The sequence below is a fragment of the Doryrhamphus excisus genome, chromosome 10, assembly GCF_030265055.1.
Source record: "Doryrhamphus excisus isolate RoL2022-K1 chromosome 10, RoL_Dexc_1.0, whole genome shotgun sequence".
NCBI lineage: Eukaryota > Metazoa > Chordata > Actinopteri > Syngnathiformes > Syngnathidae > Doryrhamphus > Doryrhamphus excisus.
In genome coordinates this window covers 7,544,922-7,568,386 of record NC_080475.1, presented here as the reverse complement: position 1 = coordinate 7,568,386, position 23,465 = coordinate 7,544,922, and the positions used below count along the sequence as shown (strand labels likewise).

The 23,465-nt window shown below is 45.0% G+C and overlaps 1 protein-coding gene across 8 annotated transcripts; it reads right to left on the bottom strand.

Annotated features, from left to right (window-relative positions):
* Positions 1-28: 28 nt before the first annotated feature.
* LOC131137387 (monocarboxylate transporter 5-like) lies at positions 29-23,299 on the bottom strand. Of its 8 annotated transcripts, none has more exons than XM_058085288.1 (11): positions 23,035-23,299; positions 22,696-22,873; positions 19,952-20,068; positions 12,873-13,010; positions 12,641-12,773; positions 12,354-12,497; positions 12,118-12,279; positions 10,317-10,955; positions 5,050-5,261; positions 3,894-3,987; positions 29-2,320 (listed from the first exon to the last, which is right to left on the bottom strand). In XM_058085288.1, exons 4-11 carry the CDS (start codon positions 12,987-12,989, stop codon positions 2,112-2,114), a joined length of 1,710 nt encoding a protein of 569 aa, XP_057941271.1. In that variant the 5' UTR covers positions 12,990-13,010; positions 19,952-20,068; positions 22,696-22,873; positions 23,035-23,299; the 3' UTR covers positions 29-2,111. The 8 variants fall into 8 exon arrangements, with proteins under 8 accessions (XP_057941271.1, XP_057941269.1, XP_057941270.1 ...); XM_058085286.1 differs by having other exon boundaries at positions 22,696-22,790; XM_058085287.1 differs by having other exon boundaries at positions 12,873-13,005; positions 22,696-22,790.
* Positions 23,300-23,465: the final 166 nt, after the last annotated feature.

Here is a 23,465-nt window from a genome sequence, read left to right as displayed (position 1 = left end):
AACCACACAAGTACAAACCTGAGTCACATGTCAATTTTATTTCGGGCGACTTGTGCACAGTTACAAGGCTTCAAATGACCTTTTGAAGGGCTTGGAACATATCTACAACGGGTTAGACACAGTTGGCTACAGGCGATCATGGCTAACAAATCAATTCAAGAGTATGTCGCCCCTTTGCAGGTTTGACTGAACTGCAACTTCTCATTGGAGGTGTTCCAAAAAGGTATAAACCTACAGTTCCTGAAAAGTATTAATGCAGGCAAGAAACAAGACACATCTTTAAAGCATCAGAGAACTTCCATAGTACAAAATCAGGATTGGCCCTCAACCACAGAGGAGGCAAAAGTGGTCGTGAATGCAACATGTGAGCCCAAAGAGCTTTGTGCGTGACCGGGGTGATTGAAACAACACAAAGAGCCAAGCTCACTGTAGCGGAAGTGAGCTGGGGGATCATTTTGCACTAATTGAGCTGGCATTCTTTGAGCAGGAGCCCCCATCTGCCGCTAGAGGGCAGTGTAACATAACGTCAATCTGTCATGCTGGATACAAGTGGAATAAGCTTCGGTAAGCCTGCAGGAAGTTTCTACCATGTCTTTGGCTGACATCACAGGTTTCAGAGGTACTGTAGACCCCCAAGGCAAACTGGTGAACAAATAAGACAAAGTACAAAGAAAACCAACCTGAAGGCCTCAAAACATAACCCGGTCTGGAGTTGCTAAGACTTGCATAATAATCAGGAGCACCAGCATGTATCGGTGGCCTGCGGGTGCACTTCCGGTCCCGTCCATTTGCGGCTCTGTAAATTGGGTTTGTGATTGAAATGGGCAATGCATCTTTGGATGACAGTTGGCCACAAATAAAGTTGTGATCACATCTCCAGAAGAGCCGACCCCCAGGCTGGTTATCTTCACATACTGTATTTAAGCCAGCATGCGTCAGCCTGGACTTCAGTGCATGTGTGCCTGGAGTTTTTGTCTGTGCTACATCTGCAATGTGTGCAAAATGGGGGGGGGGGGTGTCCCCATAAACGGCTGCCTTCTATGCGATGCTACCAAATAGCATTTGTAAAGAGGAAGGGTGTGTCCCAAATGCTTATCCGACACCAAAAGGATGATGGGCGCCCACCACACGAAGCTTCAGACAGTCCCAGTCCAGAAGGAGGTCAGGTGTCCGGGAGAAGGAGCGACTGAAATAGTGCTGGCTGTCCCTCGGGAATGTCAGTATTTGTGTTGACCACTGAGAGGTTGTCCGAGTGGAAACGGCATCTCGAGTGTTAGGCAGACAGGAAGATAGAACAGGGAGTCTCCCCTTACGCAATAGCCTTAGATTTCGAATGGGAGGACTGTCCAGCCCCGGGCATGATCAGTATGTGTGCTATTATGATGCGGTGGTGAAAACCCAAGATTCAGTCCAAGGGGAAAGAGTTCAAACCTGGTGTAAAGCGTCAGGTTGTTATGTAATAAGAAAAGGAAATATGAAACATGTAAGCATTATTGCCTCTGCTTTTTGCACATTTGTAGTTTTGTTTGTTTGTAGCTTACTGTACTATGCTATACTATGCTATACTATGCTATACTATGCTATTCTATGCTATACTATGCTATACTATACTGTACATTGCGTGTCCAAGTGTAGTGCACATTCGTTGTTGCTGATGATGTCATGCAAGACAGAATTCCAACCTGGTCCCAAGTGCTTTTTGTAAGCATACGTGCTTGTGCTCCTGTTGTGCAGGAAGGTGAAAAGTAGGCGTGAAGCTCATTTGCATAGCTTATTGAGAAAGAAGTGCAAGGCGAGAGTAGTCGTGTTTAGGCGAGAGTTGGCTATAGTTTGCTACTAACCCAAATGTGCTGGATGCATTTTCATGTGTGCGCCTCTTATAAGACCATTAGAGCGATTATATATTTCTAACAATTACCAGTTTGGCCTTGTCTTTTCACCAGTGTCCCATGAGCTTCCTGTGGCCACCATGATATTTTTCCTCCGCCAGAGCTTGCCAGCAGGAATTGAGGGTGATTTAGGTCCCTGACTTACGGGTCACATGGAGCACATGGTGAGTCACGAGCATGCCGCTTCAAGATTGGAGGCCTAAGATGGGCTGTGATGCCCCTCTACACAATGCCGTTCTGCAGGCGGTCAGGGGTGAAGCAGCCGTTGGTCTTACAGCTCTTTTGTGCTCTCTTGGCCCTGGTCAGTCTCTGCCTTGCCCTCCAGCGCTGGGCCAGCGGCTCCATGAAGAGGGAGAGGGAGGAGAGTAGGTAGCAGAGCCCGGCCAGGTAGAAGGAACAATCGTAAGTCTGCGTGTAGTCGTACAAGAAGCCTGATCGTGGACAAGGAGAAAAACAGAATTACAATGAACATTTATGAACACATCCAGGACACTTCCTTTCTCTCTGACCGATGTGACTCTTTGACAGGCTGAATTATTCCAGCATTCCACTTCATTTCATTGAGCAGCAAAGTAGACCAGCGGAACCGCTGGTTGGAAGACAATCAGCCTGACCGGGGTTTGTTGTTGTTCGTTGCTTCTGCACTGCACTGACACTTGGCCACGCCACACCGGCTAGCGACTAGCTTCACATGTCAGTGTCATGCGCCAACGCCAGAAAGCTCGGGCTGCACTTTGAGCTGTAGTTTTATTTCCCAGTTGGGTGTAGGAGTTTCTATGTTTCTATGTTTCTATGTTTCTATGTTTCTATGTTTCTATGTTTCTATGTTGCTATGTTGCTATGTTTCTATGTTTCTATGTTTCTATGTTTCTATGTTTCTATGTTGCTATGTTTCTATGTTGCTATGTGATATCCGTTTTGGTCATGATTCAAATGTCCAAAGTACTAAAGTATGACATGTTATCATGAATGTACCTGTTACTGCATGCTAACAGCATGAATAGAAAACCTTGGTGGAGCTGGTCTAACAGAGGCGTTGTAGGCAGCATAGCTGGATGCCATGACAAGCAGCCACGAGCTGCTCTTTTTATTTCTTCTTCTGTCTTTCAAGAGAAAGACCTGTGTTCGTGTCTCACATAAGGATTGCTGGTGATGGGCAACATTCCAAAAACTGTTTTCCTTCAGGTGGCTATAGCGAGAGCCATGCTATTTACCAAGTTCATCAGAAGATATGCTTGAAAACCAGGGCTGGAAATACTACTAAAATAATGTACCCCAGTAAAAGTAGCGTTACTTTGCTGAAGTCGTATTTACTGACTGATGGTAAAAGGTAACTGAGTGAACATTTTTGTCAGGGTGTCGGTTAAACCCTAACCTCAAGCCCACCACCTAAACCCTAACCCTGACCCGAAACCCGAGCACAAATCTACTCTTGCATTGGATCTAATGCGCCTATACTGTATACAGTATACTGTATACTTAGGTATACATGTGTACCTAATGTTGTGGCCAATGAATGATGCCCTATAATGGGTGTCAGTTACAAACAGCATTATAGCCAACATTACGCAGATGATTCATATCACTGCAGTTATTATTATTGGGATTTAGCTTCCTGGACATTAGAAAAGGCTCCTGATACTGGGAAAGTCACAAGGCTAACTAAAGGTACAGTACCTGTCATAAAACAGTATAAATACCAGTATAAAAAACACAGCTCCGTGTGAGAAAGAAGGTGTCAATCTGTCATCACTTTCAACAATGTGACTCAAATCCAACCAGGAAGATAACGTCGTTATTGTCAGAGCTTGACTTGCTGGGAGGCCAAAAGACATTTGACCCAGTAGCCTCTCTGAGCACTGACTTCAAATCAAAGTCTGCTGCTAACGTCAGCCATGCATGCTCGGAGTAGACTTTGAGAGAATATGTGCATCAAAATGAAAAGCTATTGGTAGGCTAAACTCTGACGTGTGCCACAGGAAGTAGCATGTGATGAAGACTCACCCGCCAAAGGAGGACCCGTCAGGCAACCCAGCCCGACAAAGAACATAGAAAAGCCCATTGAGTTGTTGAGTTTCTCCGCCCCGACGAGATCCACCTGCAGGGAGGAGCATCACGTTTAACCAGCCATACCTTTTAGCTCCCTGGATTGCATCCCCCCACCCTAGTGAGGATAAGCGGCATAGAAAATGGATGGATGTACTCGTCTGAAATGTTACGTTACGTTAAGCTAAGTTACACTATCTATGTGATGCTAGCCTAGTCCTGGCTTTAATGACCTTTTCATTCACAGCATGTAGCAACTGTGTACTGAATAGTTACAGGGTTCCTCCAGATCTGACATTCCAAAAGGCCATACTTTTTCCAGACTCAGTAAATAGATGTACTGTATCGCATTAGAGCTGCAACAATGAACCCATCAATCATCCAATTCATCAATGGCCGTCATTTCCGGTGTATAAAGCGCTTTGAACCCTGTGGCTTCCACAGCAGTGGGGCTAATATATGGGGCTCTATATGACCGGATTCTAATCTAATCTGACATTTCCACTGGCTTAAAAGCTGTGCAGGCTGCTTACTTATCTTTTTCTTAGTGCTAATGCCACATTTTCTCAAAATCTTAGCATGCTAACTACTCTTTTTTGAGCCTGGGTTATTGTTTCTGTTCATCATGTGACCTAAAGTGGGATGTGAGGTTTGGAGTTTAGGGGTCATCAACTTTTGCAAGATCTGGAGAACATTTTTAAAGCCTTTGTTTACTTCTGGTATTTCTGGGTCAGCCAGATGGAATTTATAGAATTTTATTTTGACACATGAATGATGATTTCACAATGCTGAAGAATCTTTTGTCATTGTATCTTTTTTGTTTTTTCAATCAATTTGTCAGCCTCGATTCAATTTCAGGTGGAATGAACTTAATATGTAGTGTGATATTAAACCTGATCCAGTTGGAAAACCACTACTAGCGAGACTCAAATCTGGACTGGATCGTTGCACAGAGGCTAAACCTCCATTATGGCACCTTAATTCCAAAGGTTTCACAAATACAATAGTGGGCGTCAGGCAAAAGGTAATGCTTTCACATCTTTTCACAATAAAAGCAGACAATCAAGACAAAAAGTTAAGTCAACCTTAACCTGCGGTGGATTGACTTCCTTACCAGAACAGGAAGCAGCAGAGCCATGTAGCCCCCACAGAAGATGGCAAAGAAGACAGCATAAACCATGAGCAGGATGTAGGACGTCGCCAGCGGGGACAGCAGGTTGACCAAACCACAGAGGATCAGGTAGGCCTTGTGGTAGTGATACTTGTGGAAAAGGTTCTTGTCTGTAACCCAGCCAGAGGCCAGCTGGGCGATCGTCTCTGTGATGCCTGCAAGAGAGACCAACAGGGTGTACTCAATGTAGTGGCCAAAATCCACAGGGAAATCATGGTGATGATGCCTGATTATTATTATTGTGTATTATGATTGCTGTCTCCAATTTTCAGACAATGTCATTAATACTTGAAAGAAACACATTGCTGTTGAAATGTTAATTAAAGTACGACCTGCTGATCAAACGACCCCGTCTCTCCACTGAACATAACAAGGATCTTTGAGTTTCTGCTGTTTTGAATGTGTTCACAAATGTTCCTCTTATCCACATTATCCCACCCCCTATACTGTAGGTGACGCTCTCAAGTCACAAGGCGAACTGAAGATGCAGTACCTGTCATAAAACATTGGATAGCCTCCAAGGATAGCATGATTTCACAATAGTCTCAATAGTAGAAATAAAAAGCCATTAGGCGTGTCATTGAAACAATCAGAACATGCCCATAAAAACAGCGGGGGGCGAAAGCATCCATCTGCTGTGTATTACATCCACATCTGATTGATTGTTTGCACCAGTGGGGGTTTGATGACTCGGCAGATTTGTGCTGGGCTGCAGGCCGCAGTGCAGAAACTGCAGTGGTGTATTGACTGTTGCAGGAACAACTCCAATCAGGCAGAAGCCAGCCACTCTGATCAATAAAAACAAGGCATCATGCGGATCGCCGTTACATTTTGCACACCACACTATTGCGTGAATGAAATGTACACAAAAGGTCACTTTTCTCCAGTCAAAAAAGATAATAATAAATAATGACACATTGTGGAGGTGAGGTCATAGACAGATTTCAACGATACTCCGAGAATGGAACCCAGCACAGCCCCGTATGCTAGCATACACGTAGAATCATGTTTACCAGAACAAAATCAATCCAAGTCATTGCCAACATGACATCCCGATGCTTAGCACAGATATTTGCTAGCATTTCTGATATGCTGAGATGTTTCTTCCTCTGGCGCTCTGCCTTAGTGAGAACATCTCTCTGATGATAACGATGAAACAACACGTGGCCATGCTACCGATGAATGGTCAGCCATGTCCAAAACAGTTCATTAAAGTCTCGGCAGTGAACATCTCCGCCTTCTTACATAATGGAACGTCTCCAGCGGGTTCAAAGAGTTGGCACAAGGCAGCTGTGCCGTGTTTATGTGTCATTCCGCCGTGACCCGTCACAATGTCGTGGTGCGTCTCCTGCGTGCTTCCAGCCGAGATGTACGTTTGTTTGTGTCTTCTATCCACAGCGGGTTGGTGTACGCTTGCAGCTGTTCCTGTTCAAACTGCAGTTTAAATATGGCCTCTCCAAGTAGCACCTTAAGTCAACCACCTGACGGACTCCTTTGTTTGTCAAACTTCTCTGTGGGACCGTCAGGTAGAAAGACTGTGTACCGACCTCGGGGCTTTAACATTGGCGGGGGATTATCATTACCATTGCTTCAGCCGTGGACACGTCACACACGTCACACACGTCACACACGTCACACACGTCACACACGTCACGAGATGAAAGCAGGGAATAATAAGTGGCATGTTGATTTTCCCAGCTTCTCCGAGCTCACTTGGCCGGGCCTGCCTTCTCTTTTGTACAGATTGCTGCCTCAGTGCTTCTCTGCAAAGTATCTGCCACTTGAGCCTCAAACAAAGTGGGGAGCCGTGCTCGTTGCCACACCACCAACTTTACTCAGTTGGCTGTTGCTTAGCGACTGCAGCTCGCTCCGGGGCCGAGGTTAGGGGCCGAGTGTTTGAGGGATAGGCTGATCCCGACGGCAAGGGGTGCTTGTGTATATAATGTAGTATAATAGTCATACAGGCAGAATGTTTGATGCAGCTCTTGTAGTTATTACTGTGTACCTAATGTTGTGGCCAGCCAATCCAAGCCTGCCTGCCCTGTCTTGTCAAATGCACCGCGTACGTTATGAAACAAGTTTACCAAATAACTTTAGATACAAACTCAAATAGAGGCCACCTGAGGAAAACCTAATCGAGTGGAGGCAGTCGGCAACGACACAAACTTGCCAATTGCAGCGCGTACGTGAATGAGGCACCGCAGCTCCTCTGAGGCTCGGTCATCCGTAACTGACACTTGCTAATATCGAGTAGCCGGCTCATCCCTGCTGCTGATGTTCATTGGAGTTGTCATGTGATGCGGTGCTGCTTTGCTGCCATCTTTCTGCCATGTGTTGCGGGACACGTCTGTCTGCCGGGAGGAGCTCATCACGTGATGAGCTCCTCCCGGCCGACAGACGTGTCCCGCAACCTACGACCATTTCAACCCTGCCATTCCACTCACCTGTTGCCAGATTGTTATTCCATCCACGCCTGTGGGCAGCTCCTCCCTACCTCTTGTTCTCTTGTTAGCTTAGCTGTCAGCTCACCTGCTAGCGGTACGTCCCTTTGCCTGCCCAAGCTACTTCCAGCAGCGGCCATTTTGGTTGCTACTTTGCTCATTGTTGTCCTGCACGCTTTCAGCAGCGCCTTTTGTTCCTCTTCAATTGAGTGCAGTGTTTGTTAGCCATGTTTTGCTCTGCTATATCCATGTCTAGCAACTGTCGTCTATTTTTAAGATAAGATAAGATATGCCTTTATTCCTCCCTTAGTGGATTGTCTATATTAAATCTATATCGATTACAGTTGGACTTTGTTTTTGCCTTTTTGTGTATTTTTGTATGTTCCGAAGTAGCTGCCTCGCCTCAACGCCTCATACCCGCTAGTCCGCCACAGACGTACGAGCCTTTCCCAGGGAGCATCAAACATGGGACATTGAAAGGTGGAAACAAGTTTTGTTCTCTGATGAGAGAAAATGGAACCTTGACGGTCCAGATGGCTTCCAACGTTCCTGGCATGACAAGGAGATCCACCTGAGATGCTTTCTACCCGGCACAACGGATGGGGGACCGTCAAGATCTGGGCTGCTTTTTCATTCAGTGAACACTGCAGCTTCAAGTGGTGCAGGGTCGTCAAACGGTGGATGGTTACGTGCAGACATTGCAGCAGGCATCCCTCAGGACCGAGGGCCCTGGTCCTGAGAAGGCCCTGGTCTGTGTGGTCACAGCTGGGTTCTGCAACAGGACAACGCTGCAGTTCCCAATACTGGCCTGACCAAGGACTTCTTCAGGAAGAAGAACATCACTCTTATGGACCATCCCGCATCTTCCCCTGATTGACATCCCATGGAGAACATTTGGGGATGGATGGATGAAAATGGCCATATCTTATCTAATATTTTATGCATGGTATCACTGATAATATTTGCCTCTCTCAGCATGTCACACTTTGCCTAATCATCTATTCATGGTGAAAACATCCTTCCATCCGTGTTGTTTTCACTACAGATTATTATTATGTTCTTACGTGTGTAAACATGGATGCTAAAATAATGTGATTGTTATTAGTAGTAGTAGTAGTAGTACTAATGTGTTTTTCTGTTGTTGCCTCTTGTGCTGGCTCAAAGTGGAAAGGTTTCTTCGAGCTTGCTATTGATTTCTTTTCTGAAGCTAAGAGGGTTATGATTCCATCTCAGCTCAGCTCAAAAGAGCACTTGAGTTTTCCTTTGAGAAGACATGAACTTACAGTACTCACAATACAATTCACAATACAAATGTCGCAATGAAAACACAGATTCACAGATTTGTCCACTGTACTTTTGCATCTGAATGATTGTAGTACAATTACTGAAGAAGTTAGAGAATTACTGCAGGACAGAAGCGAGACGTCTTCCCAGTGTTGGAAGTAAGTCGATACAGAAGCTCATTCGTAGCTCTTCAATTATTAACACATCCCCCTGAAGCCCTCTTAAAGAATTACACGCAACCGGTCCAAATGGTAATGTTGTTTATAAAATATACTGCAAAAGTGACCTCTTGTATGGCGCACTGCTGAACCCTCCTGCCCTGGCCAGTGGACCAAAGTTCAGCTTTTATGTAAGCACATCCATTACATAATAGCACAGTCTGCAGATCATGAATAATGAATGGCCATAAGTTGACTGAGAACTTTTTTTTGCATTGCATCATAAAGCCACTGTTACAGGAAGCTGTAAGGTAGGTGACAGGAAGGTGATGGACGCTCAGAAACAGGGAATCGCTTTTAGTTTCATCAGTCACATTATCACTTTTGCGTGATGCTTGATAGCTTGGGAAGATAACCGACAACAACCGAAAAGACTTCCATCCATTTTCTTTAATGCTTATTTAGTGTGGGTCACAGCGGAGCGGGTGCCTATCCCAGTTGACTGAGAGGCAGCGGCCACCCTCGATTGGTCAATCACGGGTGCGCACAGAGACAGCTAACCATGAAATTCTAGCATTCCAACGCTACGCGGAAAGGCTTGAGCTGTGATTCCAACCCACATCCTAAACCTATGCTACGAGGCAAGTGTACTGCCTACCTTGCAAAAATATTTATACCAATTATATTTATATTTCACACCTATAATCCATATTGACCCTACTTTAAGTCACATTGTGTGTGTTTTAAAAGCTTGAAATGATCCAGTGAAACCTCTAAAGTGTTTTCTCCGGGTATTCCCGTTCCTCCCACATTCCAAAAGCATGCATGTTAGGTTAACTGGTGACTCCAAATTGTCCATAGGTACGAATGTGGGCGGCCACCAGTCCAGTCTTGTTAGCTGGGATAGGCTCCCAGCTAACAAGACGAAACATCCAAAGTTGGTAATATGTTTGGTCTAAATTCAAAGTTGCAAATGGGATTGGACTTGAACTAATCTGACAGCGCATGAAATCTACAGGCAATGTTTGAAGTAGCGCATTAGTATAGACACAGACGAGTGGACCAAAACTTTGAATCATAGTGCTGTTATGTCAAAAAGAAGTGTTTCTGGAGTAAATGCAGTTTTTTATTGTCTGCAATATTGTACTGAGCAGCCAGGACAGGGAGCTGTAGAGCATCCGTTTCCCATTCAATGGCATTATTTTCCTGGTCATTTGGTTGAATTCCATATTGTGCAACCCTTAGCGTGTTCAACTTTGAATCCTCCACTCAAGTTTGATTCAAATGTGTGGTGAGAAAGCACTAATGTGTTCAAAGCGCGCCTCACCTGCCACAGAGATGATAAAAGAAGCATCCATGGGGTCGATGCCAAGGGTTCTGGCTCGTGCAGACAGGTGGAAGTAGGGGATGAAGTAGGCCAGCTGGCTGAAGACCAAAGACCACGTATAGATGCAAAAGAACGGGTCCTTTAGCAAAGAAAAATCCAGTACTTTGGCTTTCGGGACGGTCTCTTCAGTGGAACTGCCGGCATGAATGGAGACAAGGCCAACTGCTGTGGACCCATTCATGGCGCCATTCGGCTCCCTCGAGCCATCTGCCGCTTTACATAATCCCAAGTCTTGATGGGTCTCATGGCCATTGAGGACCAGTCTGTTCAATTCTGGGTTCGCTACCTGGCCGTTTATTGTGTGAGTCGACTGCCCCTCCAGGTCAGCGGCGTCCTTGGGGGGAGGAGGTGGGGATGGAAGTGAATCCGATTTGGAGACACCATTGGACAAATGTGAGGAGCCATTCAGGCAGCTCTTGGCATGGTCCTTTTCTGGTAAGCTCTTGAGGGAGAGAACTGGGCTCCTTTGGCTGTGGGAAAAAGAGTGTGACACAGCGGGGGGTTTCACATTTATGGGCCGCAGGAGCAAACCAGTGGCCACCAGGTTGAGCATGAGGCCGCCGATAATCAGCATGGCCCCTGTGAGGGACAGAGAGGACACACGGTGTTAAAAAACGATAATTATGTATTTGTATTTTGACATAAATCTATAAACACGGTTTTGTGTAAACACTTTTGAGAGTCAACCGCTGATGACATCATAGACTACGCTGCTAGACGTCCGGTTTTGGTGGCTGCAATGTAACTCAGCAAGCTGGCATCTTGTTGGAAGCTGAAGAGGTTTTGTGCTGAAAATAAAATGTACGGAAAATGTATGTAAACCGAGACATAAGTTTGGATACATACTGTACACACACACACACACACACACACAGATTCATTAAGGTTCATCTCCATTTTGCCAGAAAACATCTTGATGATCCCCAAGACCTTTGGGAAAATCCTCTGTGGGCTGACGAGGCAAAAGTTGGTCATTTTGGAAGGTGTGTGTCCCATTTCAGAAAATCAGTGAAATATGGTGGTGGAAGTGTGATGGTCTGGGATGTTTTGCTGCTTCAGGACCTGGAACATGCTGCGGTATGACCTTAAGAAGGCTCAGAGAGTTGTTGCGTCATGGCAACCAGTTATGATGTGTCAGTTTTGCTCAAATAAATTACCTTAACGAATTGAAATTTTATGGAAATTGCCATCATTTTTTCTGACTTAAAGTACAGTTCTGCTGCCCACATTTGGCACCTTGTAAGACCAAAACAGCACCATGTAGTGATGAGAATATTAGCATAAAACTATCTGATGAAGATCCATGTGCTGCAGCTGAGTCACTATGACAAAGAAATAAATCAATATCGGAAAGATATTTTGTTAGTTTGTTTACTTTGTTTATTGTTCGCCACACATGCGTACCGGACCGTGACCCCTGTATGGGATGGTTGGATACAGATACACGTATCATGACACCCCTACACTGGGAGACGTGGCTGATGATCGAGAGAAGGTCGTTCCTCAGTGTAACGACACGTATCCTTCCGCCAGGTGCACGGAAGTGATTCTCTAAAGACTCTCGTATTTCCGAGCCAAACCGCCAAGGTCAAAAGGCAGTAGGGGAGTGCAACATCCCCAAAACCTCAGAAACTGAGGCCCTCCTGTATTGTATTTTTCATGCATATTTGGGGGAAATATCATTGTGTACTTTGAACTTTGCAGTGTAAATCCAGCCTGAGCGATTGTTGTTCCTGCCTACCTTGCCAAGCATATTGGTCCAAAAGAAGCTGAGTGAATGGAGCGAGGGCAAAGGTCAATCCCATCCCCGAACGCCCAATTGCATACGCTGTTGCCAACTTCTTTCGGAAGTACAATGCCGTGACCACTGAGAAGGATTGGTATAGGAGTGCAAAACCCATTCCTGCATGAAGCAAAGACAGTTAGAGCAAAGGTCGCACGCAGGAATCATCGGGCTGAGGAAGCGTCCTTACTCACCGACTATCACGCCCATGCTGATGTAGAGAAAAACCACGCTGTTGGCGAAAATACTTATGAGAAAGCCTCCACTAACCAGCACTGCCCCAGTAATGGAGGTCACTCTGGTTCCTACCTTGGCACAAGCCACAGAGGCGATGGGTGCTGAGAGGTGACAGGAGAGGAAGCATGAAGACACGGCCATATTGTTCCACTGCTCCAAAATGGCAGTTAGAAGTAATGAATGACGTTGTGGACATAGGAACATGTCTAAGCTGGGATGTAAAGTGCCTCGTTTTCACTCAAACCTCCAGACAGACGCAGACTTGACATGATGGAACCGATCCAGCTGATGCCCTCTGCCGAACCTCCAAATTCGTCTTGGAATGCCACAAAGAAGATCCCAAAAGTCTTGAGTGTTCCCATCACCAGAACATTTACCTAAATAGTCAAGCAAAGATAAAAATAAATGAATAACAGAGCAGTAATGCTTTCCATGCTGTTCCACGATGCTGTTCCACATGCTGATGTGGGCCTTACCAGGAAACAATGCAACACCACGAGCCAGCCCCAGCCGCCGTCTGGTGGGTCCTCATACTGGATGGCTTTCTCCTGGTCGTTCTTAGCGGAGATATTGTCCTTCCTGAATAGCTTCATGGCTGCCTTGCCTTCACTGCACTTCCAATAAAATCCCCAATGAACGAAGAAAACATTGATTTCAACATGAATTAAGATTAAGATACGCCTTTATTCGTCCCTCAGTGGGGAAATTTGTCATTTGAATACAACTGAATGTGCATGAAAGTTGCACATGATTGCATATATCAATTGAAACAGAGGCACCTAAATACACCTAAACACTAAAAACAACTAAATATGCTACTGTGCTAATGCTAACATGCTAGCAATGCTAACATGCTGACACCTAGCATAAACCCTGGACTGGTTGCGCAAGTAATTCCTTCTCATTTATAAATGTATCTTACCAGGTGTTGAATATCTTTTCAACCATTTTGGAAAAGTTATGGCAATAAAGAAAGCGGTCTGTAGTTTCTAAATCTATGTTTGGCTCAGGTGGGGAACACAACCATCTTCAAGCTAACAATGGAAATCACCATTGAGCACAACATCTCAAATTTGACAAGTGTTTTTTTTTTGGCATTTTGAGACTTTATTTCGCCAACATTGATTGAAAAAGCCTCTCAGTGATGATGTATCTTCAAAGCCCTCCATTTAATGGCCCAGTGAAGAACAATGACAACCAGGACACCAAGAAGGGGATGGAGAAGCCAGGACAAGAAAACCAGATATGTCTTGGGAAAACAGGCCGTTTGGTTACTTTTGTGGTGACCAGTCCACGGTATGGTTATCTGGGATTTGATCCATATTCCTGGACTCTGAACAGGATAAGCAGCGGCTAACTGATTGATGGATGCTTGTATTGATAGCCATTTGTGAAGCTGCTGGACGCTAGCTACACTTAGTATTCTGCCTGATGGTGATTCACACAAACACACCAGTCAGCGGGCATCCATGCATGAGCTACAAGTCCAAAAATAGCGCAAAGAAACTTTGGATGAAATCACAGCGGCTGCAATGCAAGTCAACAAGTCAGCTGAGCCGCGATAGCGTATACGACTACACGTATACGTATACGAGTACACTGTAAGTCCACATCATCAAGTTGACTAAGAAGAATTGACAGGCATAAAGTCTAACGTTGCTCAGTGATATCAATACCTGCACAAGGAACAGACCATTCCAACCTCTTGCACAAATGATGAACCGTCCACAGCTGGAGGAAGTCTGCGGCGTGGTCACAGAGGCTCAAAAGACAAACAACAGCAGCAGAGGAAGATGATTCGAACAAATTGCCTCCGCCCCAGCTAAGAAGTCAAAAGCTGTAAGCTGAGCGTTGACGTATTTCTGTGGGTTTCTCGGCAAATCTTTGCAGAGCGTCATTGTGCATTATGGCCACTGTGGAAAGTGAGACAAAGCAGAAAAGCAGAGCTCAACCACAAAAAATGAAGACTAGATCTGGTGTCCTAATAAAAGTGTTAGAGTCCCACGTGGACTATTAAGGTCTGGCTTTGCGCATTTGGGGTTGTTTTGCAGCTTTGAGTCCCACCCATGGCCCTTAGCACTGCCTGCTTCTTCCCCACATCTGCCTTTCATCAGCCTTTCCCTGTCCTTCAGCAAACCCTTTCAGCGAGGTTGCTCAACAGCGCCGTAAAACCGGCCCCACCATTGTGCAGCTCTTCTGTTTTTACGCTGAACTCATTCACATGAGACACAGCTGCATCACTGAGGGATTTTCATGGGACGTTGCGTCTGACTCCGATAGTACGTACTTGGGATGCGTTAACAATTGATGTTAAGTTACCCATCCTGCTCAGGAATTGCTGACAGTATGGCGTGAGATTGCCTCGTGTCACTGTCGGTAGTTCATCATCCAAATGGAACAACACACCAGATGTCTTCTCACAGAGTTAGTGTGAGACTGAGGAGACCAGGGGCGTTGTGAAAATGTTTGCGGCTTGAATTAATAAGTGACTTGTAAAAGAAAGAGAACCCCCTTTAGGCAGAAAGCACAGAGCGGATTAAAAGAGGAATGAATTGGACCAGTGTACCGCTGGGGAAATATTTCCCTCCCATGTGCTTTTCATAAGATGGCCACCAAGTATGCCTGTGCTGAGTCCATGCTTGGGAATGTGCCCAGGGTTCGCGGGTTGGGGCGATGGCGGTTGGAGATCAGCGCCAGGTAGTGAAGGTTTAACCACCTCGTGTTAATGCAAACGTCTAGTCAGACATTATGTCCTACGTCATAGATAGATAGATAGAGATTTCATATATTCTCTGGCCACTTCATTAGGTACATCTGCACATGTAATGAGATGGATGCCTTTAGAGAGAGAATTATAAGAATGCCCAATCAGTCAATAATGGTCGGAGCCTGGGAGGGATGTGCGTGGTGTCAACTTACGAGAGCCGACTTAAGCTGAGCGCTAACAACAGGTTAGCGTTGTAGAGAGTGACTGACAGCAGCTCCTGTTGACATTGATTGCATATGTGTTCTCTCTTCTCAACCACAAACAGCGGCGGTATTGTACACTGGTCACTAGGTGTCAGTAACGTTACACTGATGAGACAATACAGGAAGTACTGTATGTTGACCATGCTAACGTGGGAGTCTTAGTTATGTTTAGGATGGCTTATTTTCAATTATTATGTCTACTATATTAGGCAGCAAAAGCTTATCGCAGTCGGGTCTAGAAACAATTGACCATCATAAACGAGGGACGACGGTAATAATATAACCTTGAGAGGTCGGTATTTACACCACCTAATTGACTTAAATAATTAGGTTTAGGTAATTAAGGTTTGGGCTGGACAATCCAGCAGTTTGCTGTTTCAACGCAAAGCCTGGCTCACATTAAGGGACCATCATGTCAGTGATTTCAGATATCAAGTGGGCAATAACGTTTCTTCACTTGACGTCCATTTCTTAACGCGACATCAGCTGAGTGTCTCGCCGGTGTGAAACATTAGCTCTGCTTCCAACTTAAAGACCACCCCTACAATTTGACTTTGTCAGCTCTTTTGTAAGCCTCGCAATTGTAATGACAGGTTCCAGGCTGGGCTGCAGACATTATTGTTTAACTAGCACGCCACTGTAAAGCTCTTTACACTTGCATGCATTTGGCCAGCGCCTTGTCCCGCAATTTGCCCTGTCAATATCTGTCATTGATTTATTTTTCTTTGTGGTACGCCTGAAACGCATGAAGACTAGTTCACGCACTGTTAGCGTTCTGTTAACATATAAATTACACATTTGGCAGACCGAAAATGGTGCGCAGTGGCACGAAAGGATGAATGGATGGATATTGCATGAGCTTCTTCCATGGAGTTAATATCTTGTAGCTCCCTTGCAAAAAGAGGAAGTACGGAAGCTTGGGTGATGCCTCCTGCTGCGGGGCATCCCGCGAGGCACAATAGGACACAGCAAGACAGTACAATGCCGTAACTGCTTCAGCGACGTGGGACGTGGCGTGACAATGCTTACCATGAGCGAACAATGCATGTCTTACGTACTATTGTTGTGCACTAGACGTGAACAGTACAGGAAACAGGTGTAAATAAGTCGTGCGGGAGCGTGGTCATTTCGCGTCCATGCACACCATTTCCGGTCCCAAATTGTGCAAACTAGCGTAGCAGTTTGATTTGGCGTAAGTTGATTGGTCATGCCTGTCAAGTGGGGCATATGGATAGCGTCATGAGAATGCGGCTCTGCTTGTTTGTTGTTGTGTTGGACAAACGGAGCCACGTCCTCGCCAAAGAGAATAAGCTGGTGTGTTGTTGTCCTGCAAAGAGCGACACCTCGCACGCTACAGTTCGTCATGTTTTCAGGCATGCCAAAAATACGTAAATGACACGTATTGCCACAGCAAATTGTGGGACAATGTCGAGGACAAATGTGTATAAACTCCACATAAGGATGTGTACACCCCCAAGGTTTCTTTTACACCCAGCAGTTATGTTTGTTCAACGCTGATCCTAAATGCCTTTCGTCAAACACGTTTGACCACATATACAAACGAGAGGGGGGGTTTGAGCGGCTAAGGTCAGAGATATTTTCACCTGCAGCTGTTTGCTAACAATTCAATGATCTGTCACAGGCTTCCCACCAGATGGACCAGAAAGTTGTGTTTTTAGCATGGATGTTGCCATAGCAACGGTTTCATTCCAATGGGTTAGGCTTAATATCATTGTAGGAGCCATTATGCGTTCATGTTTATGTTTATGTTTGGTGAACTATATTTCATTTGACCGCTGTTGGTGGTATCGAGGAACCCTATATACACAAAGTAGGTGCATGGGAGGACGATAGGAGGTTTTAGGGTTTTTATCTCTCATTCACACGTTTGATTGGACACACTCATGGTAGCTGGTAGCCAATCTGCTGCCATACATCAGCACTCTTGAGCATACAACGGATTCATCCATTCATCCTGGTGCAATAAACAGACTCATAACCCAAATGTGATCTGCTGTCTGCATGCTGTTTCACTGGGTGCATTATGACCCGGGTACACCCACCCAGAAGCGACAAACAATGTTGGCTTTGATAAGTGCTACAATAATAATCCAAGGTGTCGCTCTGCTTCTATCAATATTTTCTACAGTTGCAGTTCAACCTCCATCGTAAATACAAAGGAAAATATTCAAGCATTCAATGACCAATTAAAGTTAAAAAAGTTACAATTATGCTAATTTCTTGACCTTTGAATTGATTTGTGGATTCCTACAGAGCAGCTACACACAATAACCTGCACATTAAACTTTTTAGATCTTCCAGAATCTGCACCTATTGCAGCTGTAGTTCCTTGGATTTGTACTTCTCGCCAAAACCGTCTGCTTTATTGTATTCCACCTATGGCCTGCCTCCGGGCACGCCCACTCCGCTGTGATTGATCACACGGCTAAAGTGCTTCCTAACTAAGAATGAACCCCACTTTCTTATATAGTGGGTATAGGAGTTGATGATAAATGAATAAAGTCTTTGGAGAGCTAATTGAAAAGTGTTTAGGAGCTACTGGTAGCTCATGAGCTACTGGTTGGAGACCACTGACTTCCCGTGTATGAACTCAAAGAATAGGCAGTGCTGGTGCTCCTCCAACCTCGCCTGCCTAAGGAGGAGCACTCATTGTCGCTCAGAAGCCGAACGTGTACCGTCATATCTTCTTTTTTCCTGGATGTAATTCCAAAACTCCCTCACCTGGACAGAAACTGACAGTTCCTCTCGAATAAAGTTTTTTTTGTAGTACGAGTTCTTACCTACTTGCCTCAGTTTGGGGCATTTTCCACCCCCAAAAAGGACCTGTTCAACTACAAAAAACATGCCGCATTGAATGCATCATTTCAAATGAGTCATGCTAACAAACAACAAGAATGACGATTCGGGGGTGGGGGGTCTTTGTACTTTTTAAGATGTGGAAAAGGGGCACTGCAGCAAAGCGGAGAATGTGGAGTATAATACAGTAGCATCCAGAGCTCGGGCATCGTATCTCATACCCTGCAGTACCGGGTTCATACACAAATAAAATGGGACGTAATACAGTGCAGTGGCCAGTGCACATACCTGTATAAACGATGGAGAAGCAATTCAACGCTAATGCTAACAGTCTTCCACATTTCCATGTTCATGGTCATGGCAGAGCAGCTATATGCAAGCTATTTTTGGCTCCTGTAAATGATCCTGCGGTTCCTACTGTATGCATTGGGTTCCATCCAATGTTGGGAGACAGGCGACCAACTCAGTTCACATTCGCTGTTTGAATTTATGACACTCTGGCAGTCCAGACTGGGCTAATAAATGGTTTCTTTTTTTGGACTCGCACGTCCGTGTTACTGTCACTCAACTGCAGCTCAATGTGGTGGTAATACTTTGTGCAAACACACTATATAAATATTTCATTTAAAAAAGGTGACACCATATTTTCCTGCCTATAAGTTCTTTCTTTCATGGTTTGACAGGCCCTGCGACCTATACTCTGGAGGGTTTCCAGTCATGTTTTTGTCCACACTGACTGCCACAAGAGGGCACTCTTGTGTGCCAGTATCTGCTACACCTATCACTCCTGTACTACTAAAATTGTAGTGTGTACTACTCCTGTGCTACTAAAATTGTAGAATGTAAACATCAACTTATAAAGACAACGGAGAAAGACAGAACACAAATGCCCCCAAAGAGAGAATCATCTTCTGCAGATCTCCAGACGTCTGTTTAGCCTCTTGTTCTCCATTTTATTGTTATTACTATAATTTCATGGCATTCATGCAGAGGAACAAGTACAACGTTGTGGAATGGAAGCATTTCTTTCTGCAAAAGGAGGATCTACTAAATATTGATGTCATTTTGCTGATGGAGGGCCCAAATGCATGCCCCTCCCTACTTTAGACGACATCATGATTGCAGACCTTCTGTAAATGCTATAAAGATCATGTGACTTCTCATCCATCCCCGTGTTGGTCTGCTATATGATACATTTACCTGGAATGGATGATCCCAACAACCAGTCATCTTCTAAGGAACGTCTTGGAAATGACCAGGGTGCCCTAACTTTTTCATACCACCATGAATATGTTTTTTTCTTCTTCATTATGCATATTTGGCTGGTGTGACTTATAGTTGGAAAATATAGTAAATGACTTTCTGCCAAGGGGTCATTTGACTTTTAGCGAACCTAATGCATTGGACATTGAATCCAATTTCTAGTCTATGCTGGTTGGTTCCGGTGAGCTCAATGTGACAAAACACGTGAAAGCACCACAAAGCTTTGGTGGATCAGGGTCACCCTCTTTGGACTTGAAAATACAGACGGTGAGGATATGATTGACCAAAATGTGCACCTATACTCATTGGCCACTTTATCAGGTACGCCTGTAAAATCTCCTGCAATACTTGACAATGGAGGCAACAAATAATCTTATGACTTTCAGTATCTCCATTATCTTGAAAGGGGCTTGAATCTTGCATGAGACCGTTCCTCTAAGGAAATGCAAGGGAATGAAAGACATAGCTAATGTTTGCTAAGTAAGCGCTTAGTGTGTTGAATCACCTGTTTTGATGTTGCACTTGAATGCTTGAATGGGGGAAGCAGAATCACAAGTCATAGTCACTGAGTGCCATTCTCGGGTTGGTCACTGGAAACTGTGGTTGCATCAAAACTTTAGTCCTGCAACAAAAAGCAGGCCATTATTACCATGAAACTTACACCAAAACCATCAGTGTGACTGCACTGGTTATCTAGCGTGGATACAAGACTTGGGCATCAAATATTCCCTCTAAACAGCAATACTGCTCAATTTCAATCAACAGAATCATAGTGAGAATTCCATCATACTGAGATCATCCATCCATCCGTTTTCTATCCACCCCATTGTCCTCATGAGGGTCACGACGAAACTGCAGCCTATCGCAGCTGATTTTGGGTGAGAGGCGGGGTACACCTCGGACTGGCAAACTGAGATCTTGTTGTGCTCGTTAGAAACAGCATATGATGGGATGGTGCACTAAATTTGGTGGCTGCTCTGCAGCACCATATACAGGATCTCCATAGAGGGCCAATGCCAGTGCTACAATGACCAAAATAATAGACACGTGTCCATGTTACAGTATCACAGATGGAGCACACCCGTCACATTGCAGCAACGCCTTTCTTAGGCTATATCTTCCCAAGGGACCATACTATCGAAATGAAACTTGGATGTAAAAATAACAGTCGGCGTACAGCATACAGTGTACAGTCGAGTGTAGTCTCTGATAAACACTGCCCTGTAGAGGTAAGCGATGTCATCTTGGAGGATAGAGTTCGGTCACATACTGTGGAGATATGGAATTGCCACCGTTGAAAAATCTCATCTCCATCTCTTTGTGCATTGAGATCGCCTCCAATGATGACAAGCCACATGATTACACTGTCAGTCCCCAAGAACTAACACACTCTATCCACACTCATTGCGGAACAAGATGTTCCTCCAAATGTTCAGGTTTTAGTCTACGTGCTACCGACCGGCTGTTCAGAAACATGTATCAACATGCAGTACAAGAATGAGTGCAAATATCGCTTTGCAGATGACCCACAAGACAAGTTGGTTGTTTGCAGAGACAATCCTCCAGGAATTTGGCCTTTCAGCACGGCAAATAGTTGCACACTCCTCAAGTTCCATTCTTACCCTTACTGTTTCATTTGGTTTAGTTGAAAACAACTGTAAAAGGTATTTGATTGGCCAATAAAAAGTAGATGTCTTTAAATTAAATAAACAAAGACTGGTGCTTTTGCTATGACAGTACAGTCTGTTTGGTCAAATGTAAAAAACGTTCGACCAAACCCTGGTGTGCACCAAGTGGACTGTGATCGCTTGAGAGCGAGGTCTCGGTTCACTTGAGCTCCAATATGAATGCAACATGGACCAAAGACATGTTGGCCTCCACCAAGGCTGCCCTTTCTCACGGATTCTGCTCATCATTTTCATGGACGGAATATTTGGCCGCAGCCAAGGTGTCGAGGCAGTCCAGTTCGGGGCCTTAGGATCTCATCTCTGCTTTTTGCGGACAATGTGGTCCCGATAGCCTCTTCGGGCTGTGACCTTCGGTGTTTACCGGGACGGTTTGCATCTGAGTGTAAAGCTTCTGGGATGAAACTCAGCACCTCTCAATCCAGGCCATGGTTCTCAGCCAGAGCAGGGTGGAGTGCTCCCTCCAAGTTGGGAATGAGGTCCTGCCCCAGGCGGAGGGTTCAAGTATCTCAGTGTCTTGTTCACAAGTGAGGGAATGAGGGAGCGTGAGGTCGATAAGCGGATAGGCGCAGCGTCTGCAGTGATGTGGTCGCTGTCGTAGTGAAGCGAGAGTTGAGCCAGAAGGCAAAGTTCTTAATTTACCGATCTATCTATGTTCCCACCCTCACCTATGGCCATAGGCTTTGGGTCGTCACTGAAACAACGAGATCCCGGGTACTCCTTCACATGGAGAGGAGTTGAGGTGGTTCGAGCATCCAGTCCGGATGTAATGACATAATGGTTACCATAATAAGCTTCAAAATAGTGAGATATATATAGCACATCATGACTGGTTGAAGACTCTTCATCCTTGTATTTAGCAAACATCAACTGCTTGTATTGTTTCTTGAATTGTTTCTTGGAGGTCAGGAAGTAAACTTCCCGCCTTTGATCAAAAAGTCAGCTAGCTAATTCCGCTGAGTCTTTTGACGAAGAAGGTGTCAAAAAGAAAAACCATGCAAAACCATCCAGCATCAGAAGTCTCATTCATGGTCTGAAGTATATTTTTAATTTATTATTGGTTCGCATCAGTACAACAATGTTATTAAAAAGAATAAATTCCGTCTTATTATATACTAAAAGGATTGTGCATGCTTAAAAATGCATTTATTTAGTTGTATTCAATGTTCAAAAATACGATATGGCTCTCACAGAAATACACTTTAAAATATCCAAAAGGTTAAAATATCAAGTTGTATGGTAGCAAAGACAAGCCCGCAGGCAATTTTACATTTTTATTGAATTTCATGTAACTTTTATTGCATAAGAACAACTTCCTAGTAAGATAAACTGAAGTCAGTAAAAGCAGCATAAAAGTCTCCTTACTTGCGCTCTTCAAACAATCTGCAGCCAAAACTGGTGTTAAGTGCAAATCGCTTGCAAAAATGATTCATGAAGGTTTTCATTGTTCCTGTCTCCACCACATGCCAGAGGAAGCAAGACAGGAGCGCATAGGAACTAAGAGGTTTTGTAGGGTTTAGTGTTGAAGGCATCATATTATTGCAGCACCAAACAGAAGACTTACCCTGCGTAGCTGCTGGCCAGTTGTCTTCACACCAAAGCTCGGCTGCATGATTGCCCACCTTCCCCCACCTCCTCCTCGTTCAGCTCTTCACGCTGCTGGGGAAGCGAGGAGAAAAAAGGGGCTGGTTGGAGCAGACGCAGAGTGACACTTAAAAACGATGCCTTTCATGAGACGTCACCTGCAGGGGAAAGGGGAGCACTGACGCAACCTGGGTGACATTTTTAAAGCCAAAAATAACTTTTTGGAGGATACCCGGCACCGGGGGTGGGGGTGTCGTGCATAAACCTCATTTAATTTGGTGGCATTAAAAAAAGCTAAGTTTGCAACATCGACGCATACCTGCAAGGCCCGGTTCTTCTGAATCAACGGAATCTGATGCGTAATGTTTCTCTAATGTAATTCTCTCCATCCACGGCTGTGGGTCCCAACAAGGCGTACGCGTACCCAGCCCACCGGGATGCCGGACGAGGACTTCTAGTCGAGACAAACTGCAGGACCTGCTTCCCGGCCACATCGTTGCCTCTGCGGGCGGCTCCGTCCGGTCTGCCTCTCACCTCCGGATCGTACCATCGCCGGCCGGACTGAGCGGTCCTGCCGGAAGGAGAGGCTTTGCTGGGAAGGGTCATGTGACCGAGGCGTACCCACGAACTTGAGGAGCCTCACCAAGCTGTCAATCAAAGCAAACCACACACTCGCTGGACTCAATCTCTGGTTGGAAAGGATCCAGTTTTGCTCGTTGATGTCGATATGCCACGACTATTTATCTTTAT